The sequence below is a fragment of the Choloepus didactylus genome, chromosome 8 (genome assembly GCF_015220235.1).
Source record: "Choloepus didactylus isolate mChoDid1 chromosome 8, mChoDid1.pri, whole genome shotgun sequence".
In the NCBI taxonomy this organism is placed as follows: Eukaryota; Metazoa; Chordata; class Mammalia; order Pilosa; family Megalonychidae; genus Choloepus; species Choloepus didactylus.
This window is the reverse complement of record NC_051314.1, coordinates 48,112,424-48,126,068: the sequence shown is the minus strand read 5'-3', so window position 1 is coordinate 48,126,068 and position 13,645 is coordinate 48,112,424. Positions and strand designations below refer to the sequence as shown.

Here is a 13,645-nt window from a genome sequence, read left to right as displayed (position 1 = left end):
AAATACACAAACAACCTACACTAGCTCTATAAGAAATACCCTCAACAAACCAATTACAAGTAAGCCATCAAAACCTCCCTAAAAGAAAAGCCCAGGACAAGATGGCTTCACAGGTGGAGTCTACCAATTATTCCAAGAGAAATTAATACCAATCCTGCTCAAACTCTTCCAAAAAAAAAAAAAAAAAGGAAGGAACACTACTTATGAAGCCAACATAACTCTTATACCAAAGCCAGATAAAGATACTACAAGAAAAAAAATTACCAATTTCTTTAATGAATATAGATACAAAAATCCTCAACAAAATACCTTCAAATTGAATCCAAAAGTACATTGAAGAATTAATACATCATAATCTAGTGGGTTTTATTCCAGCTTTGCAAGGGTGGGTCAACCCAAGAAAATCAATTAATGTAATACACCACATTAACAAATTAAAGGGGAAGGGGAAAACTACATGATCATCTTGATTGATGCAGAAAAGGCATTTGAAAAAATATAGCATCCTTTCTTGATGAAAACACTTTGAAAGATAGTTATAGAAGGAAACTTCCTCAATGTGATAAAGAGCATGTATGAAAACCCACATCTAGCATTGTACTCAATGGTGAAAGACTGAAAGCTTTCCCTCTAAGATCTGAAAGAGGATAAGGATGCCCTCTGTCACCAGTGTTATTCAGCAGTGTGCTAGAAATTCTAGCTAGAGCAGTTAGGCAACAAAAAGTAATTAAAGGCATCAAAATCAGAAAGGAAGAGGTAAAACTCACTATTTGCAGATGATCTTATATGTAAAAAGTCCCCAAAAACTCACCACAGAACAACTAAAGCTAATTAACGGGTTCAGCAAAGTGGTAGGATAGAATATCAACATTTGAAAATCAGTAGTGTTTCTACACACTAGTAATGAGAAATCTGAGGAGGAAATCAAGAAAAAAATTCCATTTACAAAAGCAACTTAAAGAATCAGATATTTAGGAATAAATTTAAACAAGGATGCAAAGGACTTGTATTCAGAAAACTACAAAACATTAGCTAAAAGAAATCAAAAAAGACCTCAATAAATGGGAAGGCATTCCATGTTCATCGATTGGAAGATTAAATATTGTTAAGATGTCAATTCTACCCAAATTGATTTACAGATTCAACCCAATCCATATAAAAATTTCAGTGGCCTACTTTGCAAAAATGGAAAAACCAATTATCAAATTTATGTGGAAGGGTATGGGGCCCTGCATAGCCAAAAACATCTCAAAAAAGAAGAATGAAGTAGAAGGTCTTACACTACATGACTTTAAAGCATATTACAAAGCTACAATGGTCAAAACAGTGTGGTACTGGCATAAAGATAGATACATTGACCAATAGAGTCAAAATGAGAGTTTGGAAACAAACTTTCCCATCAGTGGTCAATTGATTTTTGACAAGGCTGCCAAGTCCACTCAAATGGTGTTGGAGAACTGGATATTCATATTCAAAAGAATGAAGGAGAACCCCTATGTCACAGCCCGAGGGGGCTTTACCAGTCAAAAGACCAAAGAGAACACCCAGCATTTGCTGAAACATGAACTTTATTTGGCACTTACTCACAGGGAGGCAGAATTCAAATGGCTTTTCTCTTGCTGGGCAGGTACCACTTTCACAGGGAAAATCGGCCACATGATTCAGAGAACAGCAAGCCCTTTTATAAGGGTTTTAGACAAAAACATTCCTAAGGGTGGGGGGAGCACAGATGCAGGAACAGGTGACTCTGACCTGAGGGGTGGTGCAGGAAGGACTAGAATAACATTTGAACAATTACATTTTGCTCTTTTTGTGAGATTAAGAGTCTCTCACTTCCTGCCTGCTTCCCATAAAGTTACATTTGAAGGTCAATTTACCCTTTTTCTCCTTACTGGAGTATAAAGACAATAGATTAAACATTTAGCTGCCTAGGTCACACAGACTGCTGTGCACCAAAGATGTGCAGGCCTGTTTTGCTCAGGCCATGGGTTGCCACACCTTACCTCACATCTTATTATAGAAGTTAACTCAAATTGGATCAAAGATCTAAATATAAGAGCCAGGACCATAAAACTCCTAAAAAGAAAATGCAGGGAAGCATCTTCAAGATCTTGTAGTAGACAGTGGTTTTTTAGACTTTATACCCAAAACACAAGCAACAAAAGAAAAAGTAGATAAATGGGACCTCCTCAAAATTATTTTGTGCTTCAACAGACTTTGTTAAGAATGTGAAAAGACAGCCTAATCATGGGAGAAAATATTTGGAAGCTATAAATCTGGTAAGAGTTTAATATCCTTAATATATGGAGATATCCTACCACTCAACTATAAAAAGATAAACAACCCCATTTAAAAATGGGCAAAAGGCATGAATAGACATTTTTCCAAAGAGAAAATACAGATGGGTGAAAAGCGCATAAAAAGATACTCCATATCTCTAGCTATTAGGGAAATGCCAGTCAAAACCACAGTGAAATATTTCACACCTACGAGAATTGCCACTATTTAAAAAACAAACAAAAAACAGAAAACTGCAAGTGTATAGAGGATGTGGAGAAATATTAGAAATATTTCATTCACTGCTGGCAGCAAAGTAAAATGGTACATCCTCTGTGGAAGACAGTTTGGCAGTTCCTCAGGAAACGAAGTATAGAATTGCCATGTGATCTAGCAATCCCACTACTAATGTAGAATCACTTAAAGCAGGGATGCAACCACATTTTCACACTGATGTTCATAGCAGCATTATTCACAGTTGCCCAAAGATAGAAGCAATCCAAGTGTCCATTAACCGATGAATGGATAAAATGTGGTATGTACATACAATGGAATATTATCCAGCTGTGAGGAGGAATGAAGTGATGCTTGTGACAACATGAATGAACCTTGAGGACATTATGTATAGAGTAATAAGCCAGATACAAAAGGACAAATATTGTGTGATCTCACCAATTATTATAAGCAAACTCAGCATTAGAATCTAGAATATAGGTTATCAGGAGATAAAATGAGGGTAGGAAATGGGGAGCTTATGCTAAATTTGTGCAGAATTTTTAATTAGGTTGCTTGTAAATATTTTGGAAATAGATTGAGGTGATGGTAGCCCATTATTGCAAGTGTAATTAGCAGTACCGAATGGTGTCAGTGAATGTTTTTGAAAGGGGAAGTTGAGAGTCATGTATGTCACTAGAAGGAAAGCTAAAGGATAAAACATGAGACTGTGTACAGTAAACTCCATTGTGATTGATGACTGTGGTTAATAGTACAACTATAACAATGTTCTTTCATGAATTAGAACAAATTTACATCACTATTACAAGATGTTAATACTAGGGTGGTATATGGGGAAAAATACACCTATTGCAAACTATGGTCTGTAGTTGACTAATATTTTATTATTATTTCATCAGTTTTAACAAAGGTACCACACAAATTCTAAGAGTCAGTAATAGGGGGATATAAGAGGTATGCAGTTTTTCTTTTTGGAGTAATGAAAATGTTCTAAAACTGTTTGTGATGATTGCACAACTCTGTGATTATACTGAGAGCCATTGATTGTACACTTTGGATGGTATGGTATGTGAATATATCTCAATAAAACTGCTTTTTAAAAAGACTATAGAGAGAGAGGTATATAAGATGGATGTGGCAAAATAATAATAATTGGTGAATCTAATGGGTATACAAATATTCATTGCACTTTTACTGTATGTTTGATATTTTTCACATTTTTGGAAACCTGAATCCTCCAAACCTAGAGGACAGTGAATCTAATGCAAACTAAGGACAAAGACCCTATGGAGAATTAAAATTACAGCCTCCATTCTTGCAAATTAAAGAGTAATCTTAAATATTTCAAAGGATGAGAATAATTAGTGAAGATGAGCTGATTATGGTAAAAGGACAGCAATTGCTTGGGGCCTTTTTAGAGGCAAGTTTACTAGATGCTGTCCTCTGAGAGCCTATGCCCCAGTCCAGGTCTGCTTATCAGTCTGACATTGACTTCCTGCTGCCAGGAATGCTGACCTTACTGACTCTGACAACCTGCCAAGCCATGGAAAGTCAGCCCACCAATCAAACTCACTTCTGTCCCACTTATTACTCATTGTCCACATTTCATTATTATAATTTCACATCTTAGGAAAACAGTACAGCAACCATCTAGAACAGCAATACAGTTTATATTCACACCATCTTTTCTATTGCTTCTAGAATATAGAAAGAATATAGAAAGGTGCTTCACATTTAGAATTCATACTTTTTAATAAGTTGATTTTTTTTCTATAGGAAAATAGCTATGAAAGATCCCATTTTAGTAATAGTATTTTTTTTAATAAGTATCATTTAGCAGATCATTTCCTTAATTGATTGTTTATGGATTGCCAGTAGTCAAAGACACCACAGTTGTGAAACTTCTTGTATGATGATTTCCTGTGCCAACTTCTTCATGCTCATGGATGTCTCCAGGTTTATGTAGGACACTGGTATTTTGAAAAAAGAAAAAGTTCAGAACAAAATTAACTGGAAGGTAATCTTGACTTTCAGTGGATGTTGGAAGAAAAAAATCATGTAAGTTGATTCAGAAATCAATGTTTTGGGAACTAGACTGTAAATTATTCCCCCTTTCAGACACTGATTAATTCTTATCTACTATACCAGGGCCTGAAAGCTTTGAAGAGTTAGTTTCCTTGCAAGAATTTTTCTAACTGTTCTGATGCCCTACATGAGAGAACTTTAGTACTTTATTTTGTTCAAGTACTTAAGCAGTGCTAACACTGCTTCCTTCTTTAGCAAACTTTTTGCCCTGCTTATAGGTCTATGCAGTTTTCATGGAGTCAAATAAGCACTGCATATTAGAGTTCTGAGGAGCCTTAAAGAGAGTCCAGTTTAGAAATCAGAAAGTACATGAGCTTTTTGCCAGGTAAAAATTCATAATATTTTTATGGGTCCCCAGAAATTATAACCATGGCAGAAGGCAAACCATCTGGTGGGATTTGTCTAGAGCACTACTCAAACCCTTGCCTTTGCCTTCCAACACCACTTCATCTTTAGACTTTAAATTCCTCGTTTTCTCCTTCATTCAGTTTTTGGTGCTTTCTCTTTTGTTCGCCAGCTAGAGATTATACTACCTATGATGATGTTTTTTGGATCCTCAGTTGAGTTCCAGTTCTTAATGTTAAACTCCCAATCCCTATCTGTCATGTCTTCAAATTTTATCTAAGTTAAGTCCTCATCACTTTGGAATGTTGTCTTGAATCTTATTACATTTATGCTTCAGTTACATATAGTGTCTCATGAATGCCCCATGGATTTCTTGGTCTTGCCTCAGTAACAGCAGAGAACTCAACTAAACCTCACTCCAACTGCACACCTTCTGTTCTATAGGACAAGGGTGAGAAGACAAGTTATAGAAAGAAAAGAAGAGATGTTGAGCAAAGATAAGCCTGAGATTTAAGCCGTTTCCTTGGGTTTGTCCTGTGGACCTCCTTTGTTTCCCTCTTAATCTCAGTTAACCCAACATCAGTCCATTTTGTGCATGTGGCACAGTTTGGATGGTAAATTATATGGTCTCTACTTTTAAGAGACATACTATTTGTATATAATTCTGTTTGTTACTTTCTGAGCTATAGATGTTCTTTAATCTATCATCATTATAGTGATTCAGTCCCTGAACCACCAACTATTTCACTCTTTGTTCTAGGTAATCTTTCTCTCCTCATGACTTTTGCATATCTGTAGGTGATTTATTCATGGCTGTGCTTCCCACCTTCACTGCCTAAAACAAAAAAAAACTTTGTCTCTACAATACTTTCTATCTCCTCCAACCCTCCCCCCCCCAAAAAAAAAAAAGAAAATCTAGTTAATTAATTTGATTTCTGTTATACCTTTTTTGGATGGAATTGTTCTATGCCACTTCATCAGCATGGCCACCACCCAAAGTTATGCAGTTTATGCTCTGCACAAGGGCATCTAATTGAGGGGACAATTGAAAGCTCAGATTCCAGGTCAGGATCCATTTAAGCTAAGTGCCCCCGCCCAGGATTGCATCACCCTAAAGGAAGAGGGTCTTTTTCTAGTTTGCACAAAGGCACCATATGTACTAGCAGCAGCCCTGTAATAAGCCCTGTAATAATTCTCCTATCCATTAAGGTTAGAGGAGAAACATGTTCCTGCATGGCAACCTGTGCCTAAGTCACAGCAGCCCATGACTCTTTCCCCTAATGGTGATTGAGCAAGAACATATTAAAATGGGGTTAGGTTTGGAAACATTCTGAGGCTTATCCTCTTTGATTCAATAATACCTCTGGACATTCAATAAAGACACTATTATAAAACCTTTCTGTTATGGGTTCTGTTATGTAACAATTGACATAATAAATTTCTGTTTACTTTTTCATGAGAGGATAATCTCCAGGAGCACTCAGCTTTTTTCATTTTTGCCTTAGCTGTTAGGAGACTCAAATTTATGCTTGTAGCAATTATCCTTAACTGGAGAATTTTGATATCATGTTCTTCTCCCTTGAATTACATACCCTTGAGAACCCATCCTTTCTTCAGTGGCACTGCAATTGATATGCCTCGTGTTACAAGCCACCTTAAATTCTTCTTGGAAATAAGCTTATTATAAATAATTAAGTTGCCCGTAACTTATGATTGTACAATATTAGAGCAATTAAATTTAAGAAAAATAAGAATTAAGAATTATACTTCTCTCAAATTGTGGTCAAAAACCATATGCCTAATATTTTCATGCCAAATGCACAGAAGATAAAAGGGTAACATTTTAGAAAATTCTCACGTAAGTCTAATTCTATATAAAAACAGCCACATTGCCTATAAAGATGGCTGTATCAGTCAGGGTTCTCTAGGGAAACAGAATCAACAGGAAATATCTGTAAATAGTATGAGATTTTATAAAAGTGTCTCACACAACTGGGGGGATGCACAAGTCCATATTCCATAGGACAAGCTGCAAGCTGGCACTCCACTGAAGGTCTTCGATAAATTCCCCAGGACAGGCTGGCTGGCTGAAGTAGAGATGGAAGTTCTCTCTTCTGACTGCTGAATTCATCACCTTCCCCTTAAAAGCCTTCAACTGATTAGATTAAACATCTCTCATTTGGAATACACTCCCTTTAGCCAACTGCAGATGTAATCAGCCATAGATGCAATCAGCATACTGATGATTTAAGTCCACGAAGTGTCCTCACAGAAACAGATAGGCCTGTGCTTGTGCTCGCTTGACCAGACAACTGGGCACTGTCACCTGGCCGAGTTGACACATGAACCTAACCATCACAGTGATCTTTACTGTCGCAGCTAACCACAGAGAAGTATTTAGGTATACACATGTCTTCTTGGCAACCAATAGCTCAAGGGAGTAGTAGACTATTAGACATTACCATGGAAAGAATAGGAAAGAAATAAGTGGAAAATATACCTTTTTTTTTTAATATAAGGAAAAAAAATAATAGCTGCTTAAGTGTCATATTACTAATACTGATGTTGAAATAGGGAAAACATAAGATCACTTTTTTTAGATTAGCAGAATTATTGAAGTATATAAAACCTGCAATATGACTAATCAAACAAAAATATAATTATATGTATCAACCATTTATAGGATGAATATGAGCTGAATATAATATTTATATGTAGATTATGCTACTATAATTGTAGCAGTTTCAAATTGTATTTCCATTAGCTGCTAATTGAACAAGAATGTAGGAAGAAATTTATGCATTTGTTTTTCTTTCTTTTTAAGAAAACTTCTATCTTATTGCCTGTTAAGTTCCAAGCTTAGAAAGATTGGTTACATACACAATTATGTCAGTTCTAAAAGTAATAAACATGGAGTCACCTTTTCTCTGTCTACTCCAAAACATTCTCAGTGGCACTAATCTCTAGCAATGGCATGAGCAGTTTCCTTTGACAATCTGAGAATATCAGGGCCACTTCAGCCTCCTTACCATTGGCTTCATTTTCCCTAACTCCCTGGGCAGAATCAGCTGATGGGCCTCATCTCCACATCCAGACCTACTATAGTTCTGAAGGTAATTATGGCAAAACAAAGGGTATATCAGGAGCCTCATTCCCACCATCTAGTGGCTAGAACTAAGTCATTTGCTAGCCTGTCTTCTGATCAATTATGATGTGAAGAGGATCTTTGAACATCTGTGTCTCTCATCCATCATCTACCCATTCCCCATGAAGTTGCAGTATGGTTGCCTATCTGAGCTCCCTTATGTGGATCTCTCAAAACAATATGAATAATTAGAGGAGAGATAGCTCTCCCATACATAAGAACTCCAAATAACTTATGTAGATACACCACCCTCAAGGAGGTGGAGCATAACTCCCCATTCTTTAAGTGTGGGCTGCACATTGTGACTTTCTTCCAAAAAGTACAATATGGAAGGGGGAGGGGAGAATATGCAGTAATGGGGGGTGGAGAAACCTGACAAACACTGTCTCAGCAGGTGATAAACATCACATCAATAGTGTTAAGTCATGTTGATGGTATGTACCTTGATATGATGTGATGAAAATGGTATTTTATTTCAGTGGTCTTCCTCCCCAAAACCCATAATCACTGTCAAATCATGAGAAAAAGACCGACAAATACCAATGGAGGGACATTCTACAAAATAACTGAGCAGTACTCCTCAAAGCTTTCAAGGTTACCAAAAGCAAGGAAAGTCTGAGAAACTGTCAGTCAAGAGGACTAAATGCAATATGATATTCTGGGTGGGATCCTGGAACAGATAAAGGATATTTGGTAAAAACTAAGGAAATTTGAATAAAGCATTGACTCTAGTTAATAATATATTAATATTCATTCATTCACTATAACAAATATACTAGACTAATGTAAGATGTTAATAAAATGGGGAACTGGGTATGGGTATATGGGAACTCTGTACGGTTTTCACAATTTCTGTAAATCTAAAACTATTCTAAATAATTTTTTTTAAAAAAAAGGAATATGAGAAAAGCTAATCCTTATTGAACATTTGCTTTGTCCCAGGCACTGTGCTAAAAGCTTCATTTAAATTATCTCATTGAATACTAAATATGACCTTATGAAATGAGTACTGTTATCCTCATTTTGTAGGTGAGGAAATAGGTTGAGTAGATTTCTAAAGGCCAAAATCTAGGAAATTGGAATGCAGGGGTTCAAATTCAGGGTAACTCTAGAGTTAATGCCCCTTCTGTCATATTTATATAACTTAGCAGAAGTTGAGCACAAGAAATATGCTTGTTTGGCACTCCTTCAAAACTAGCAGTCAGTCATCAGGCAAACAATAAGTCTATGAGGAAGAATAAAGAGAAAATTAATGCTTTCCAACAGACAAAATAAATGTATTTCTATAGCAGATTGAAGAATTGAGGTTAGCAATAAAAGGAGAAAAAATACAGGGAATGATGTATCTTATTGAAGAGATAAAGAAAAATTGCTCCATAACTTTGATTTTTAAAAGTTTTGCAAATAGTATAACATTGGTCAAGCATGTAAAATGTGTTAGATAGTGAGACATTCCTGTACAATACATAGGCTTTATCAGAATTTACAAAGTAACTGCTGATAAATTACAAGAAAAGTGGAAAAGACAGCAAGACAAAAATAAGAACCTAAACATGATGTTTGCTCATTTATTCTCTCTGACCCCGTTTTCTCATTAGCAAAGAGTATCTCCCTGAACCTGAACCACACAGCCCACTAAGTTAGGGCCTTATTGGACAGCCTAACTCGTACGAAACCCCTTTCTGGAGTCCAGGGGATAGGCAGCAGGAAACAATAGAATTCATGACCTATACTCCCAAGATTGCTTTCAGTGTGTACCTTCAACTTGTAAGTTTCCATTTATCTCCTTGCCTAGTAGGATCTAGACTGAGCAATGCATCTGTTGTGATGCCTTCCTTTGTCTCAAGTATGTTGGCCCTACCTGGGCTTTCACTGGCTTTAATATGCAATAACTTTATCTATAACATGAAATCATGAATATAAGTATCTTGTAAATTGATGTTACTATTAAATGAGATAGTGCTTTTATTTTAAATTTCCATGTAAGCTCTGTGATCTAATCTGATGAGACTCATAGGTGAGCATTTGATTGAACAAGTTGATTAAAGCATGGAATCATACATTGAATTTTCATTTAAAGACATACAGATACTTTTATTCACCAAATTTTTGGTGTAAGAACAAGGCCACTTTTGCACACAGGTTTGCATATCATTTCACTATTTGGAGTTCTAACTTAAAATTATTGCATCAAGCATACCCACAGTGTACAGTCCACAGTTTCCACTTAATGTCAATGAGTAGTCTTCCTTTTTCTTTTTTAACTATGAGAGTAAATATGATGGTCTCAATTCTTCTCTGCAAAACCACACAGAAGCAAGAAATAGAATGAGAAACAGAAGCACAAACTCCTTTAACAAAATCAGAGAGCATTTCAAATCCCAAACCATGTGTATTATGAAGTATAATGAAAGTTAAAGAGGATGAAGGAAGATGCCAAGAGAAAATGTCCAGTGTTAACAGATCTCAGACAAAATCAACAAAACACAATTCTCTGAAGTGGCATAATCTGAGAAGCAAAATCAACAATGCCTACTTTGGAACAAATGCAACTGATATCTAGGATTGTGCTTCCCAGTTTGGCACAAAGAAACAGAATATTGGAGAACTCAAAGAATCACATTGAAAAACCATGTTTTTAGGAAGCAGTATGCTGATGGAGAAAAGATTGAGTTGTGAGTTGTCCTACAGCTGCTGATTTCAAATGGAAAATGTAAAGACTAAAGACTGTAATTTACACCCACAGAGGTTTGAGAGGTAAGCATTTTTGCTGGCTTGAAATGCAGGCCTGCACCCAGCCTAATACACTCTACTGCAAAAATTGGTCCAGGGGCATTCACTTGATTCAAAGTTGGACAAATATTTTTTAAAGAAGAGAGGCAGTCTACATAGGTTCAGTACCAAAGGGGAGAAAAAAAGAAGAAAGGAATTGGACACATTCCCAAAGGACATTCATCAGAAAAATTTTAGCTCTATGCTAATAAAAATTATGAGCAAATGTATTACTATGAATCTTTAAATCTAATTTAAGTTGAAAAACAAAAAAAGCAAAACAGTTTGAATGGAATGCTACCACTTGACTACATGTAAATTGACAGCAATTTCTTCTGGCTCCTTTTCTTTAACAAGCCTTTGACAAAGATATTCAACTTGTAGAAACAACTTTTCCTTTTGCATTCATATTTCACTGATTATGTAATATTCACTTATATCATTACAGTTATTTAACTGACATAAGTTTAGAAACAAATACAATTGACTCAGTAAACATAAAGCTCAACTGGCAGAAGCAGAAACAGGTAAGTGAACTAGAAAAATAGCCTGCTAACCACAAAGGTCCAGCATACTATGGACAACATATGGTTTAAGAAAAAAACAGAAAATAGTGCTTGTTGGTGAATTTGTTAAATGGATGTTGGAGGAAATTACCTTGAATATGAATATGTCATTGTTGTGTCATGTTCTCTTCAAATTATTCTGTAGGATATAGTTTTAGATATATATTTTTAAATTTTAATTTCATTCAAAAAATAGTTATTGAGCTCCTACTAAATGGCCCAAGAATAGTAACAAATGAAAGTAAATGTTTCATCACTACTTATTGAAATTAAATATGATTAGGATGTTACTCATAATGTTATTTTATGATATGCTGAAAAACCTTTATCAGTGAAGATTTAAGTGAAAGAATTGAGTCATTTGACTTGGTTCATGAATATCCTTAGACCTCTTCAGACACATGAGATTACTTTAAATTGTTTATTTTACTTTAATAATATGTTTAATTAGGAAAAATATGCTTCTTTTTAACTATTGTTCAATTTATTATTGTTGCTTTTTATCTTGAAGGTGCCAGAAAAAATTATAATGGACTACTATGAGAAGTATAAGCCTAGAATGAATGAGCTGGAAGCTTTTAATATGGTAAATCTCAGAATTAAACATATTAAATTGGGTATTTTGCTAGACTTGAATACGACTCTATTAAATTGTATTACAGTGCCAACCAATCTATGTTGTTATTCTCTTATTATAAAAAACTGTTTGGATCATTTCCTATTTCAGAACTATATTAGATGTCAGTAATGTAATAAGGAACACACATGGTTGATTTCTCATAAAGTGTATTATAAATGCCCAGCAAGAAGTTTCATAGTTCTTTGAACACAGTGGTCTTAATGCAGTTTTTTCACAAGCATTCCTTTTAAAAAATTTAATTCCTAATGCCCCTTTAAAAGATTTCTATCACATATGTATAATTGTGTGGTAGATTATATTTCAAAATCACTTAAGGGCATTCCTATTTTAAAAAAAAACAAAACTTTGGATCTCTGCAGTATTCATTTTCTGAAGATATGCAATGATTGTTGAAGATTTAGCCCTATATAAAGTTTTCTAGATACATTATTTTTAAACATGAGTGTTAAGGAAATCTATTCTTTTTTGTTTTTTAATCTATTCTTATTCTTCCTTTTAGTTGAAAGTTGTTCTAGCTCCTTGTATAGAAACATTGATTCTTCTGGATCGACTTTGCTACCTGAAAGAGCAGGTAAATGATTTTATTTTTAAAATGCATAACAAATATCCTTATTAAATCCAGAAATTTTGATCCATTTATCTCTCAGATAATTTTCTTTCACATAAAACTACCAAGATAATTTTTCTCATTATATTTTCAAAGCCCATGTATTCACTCTCTTTCTTTTTCAATATATAAACATATGTATAACAGACGTTTTTGGCAAAGCTGCTAAAATAATATTTATGTTCTTTTTATTCTATGGTAATTACTATTCAGCAGGCAGCAAATACAAAACACCATATATGATGAAATACTGTATCACTAAAATTAATAAAGATCAGATATAAAAAATATAAATACATTTCATTTGGTAGGAATTCACTTAGTCTTTGGACATATGCACTCGGCAGTGTAGAAACTTCTTTCTGATAAATAAGATTGCTTATGTTTTTTCAAAATAAATCTATTTGTTTTATCTTTGTTTAAATGACAAAAATATCATCTTTTTAGTTATCTTTAGGGAAAATATTTTTCTTAGCTTCTATTCTGAACTGTGGTCAAGATGAAGTTTTGTGACCTTAAAAAATTAAGCCCATTAGTGGGTACAGCCTTATGTGTCCACTATAAACTCCTCGGTTTAACAATTTTATTTTATTATATGGGGAACTTTACTTTCTTCTTTTCAACAGGCGCCTTGGAACAAATGGATTTTAATAAATATTTGCTTTTTTCCTAATTGGTATTTTCATGAAGAAATGAAATTTTAAAATATTTTGATAATTATGTATTTTCCTAAGCTCTCAACTAACTCAAAATTGCTGAAGAGCTTTGTTTCCCTCATTGGTAGATGACAGAATCAAGCATATTTTACCAAAGAGGTACTTGTTTTCTTTTTTTAAAACAGTTTATTGACCTAAATACAATTGGTAGAAAAAACAGTATGCACAAATATTAATAGATTGGTAATTAGCTGGTAGTAATCATTTAAATGTTAATTTTAATATTTTAATTAATGTTTATTATTATAAACCTAATAC

The 13,645-nt window shown here is 34.5% G+C and overlaps 1 protein-coding gene across 6 annotated transcripts in view; it reads left to right on the top strand.

Moving 5' to 3' along the window:
- The window catches only part of METTL25 (methyltransferase like 25), a 124,959-nt gene that overhangs the window by 98,933 nt on the left and 12,381 nt on the right, over positions 1-13,645 (top strand). For all 6 annotated transcript variants that reach the window (XM_037845932.1, XM_037845931.1, XM_037845935.1 and 3 more), the window contains 2 exons: positions 11,936-12,010; positions 12,564-12,635. In XM_037845932.1, coding sequence (XP_037701860.1) covers positions 11,936-12,010; positions 12,564-12,635 — 147 coding nt within the window. The remainder of the gene's footprint in view (positions 1-11,935; positions 12,011-12,563; positions 12,636-13,645) is intronic.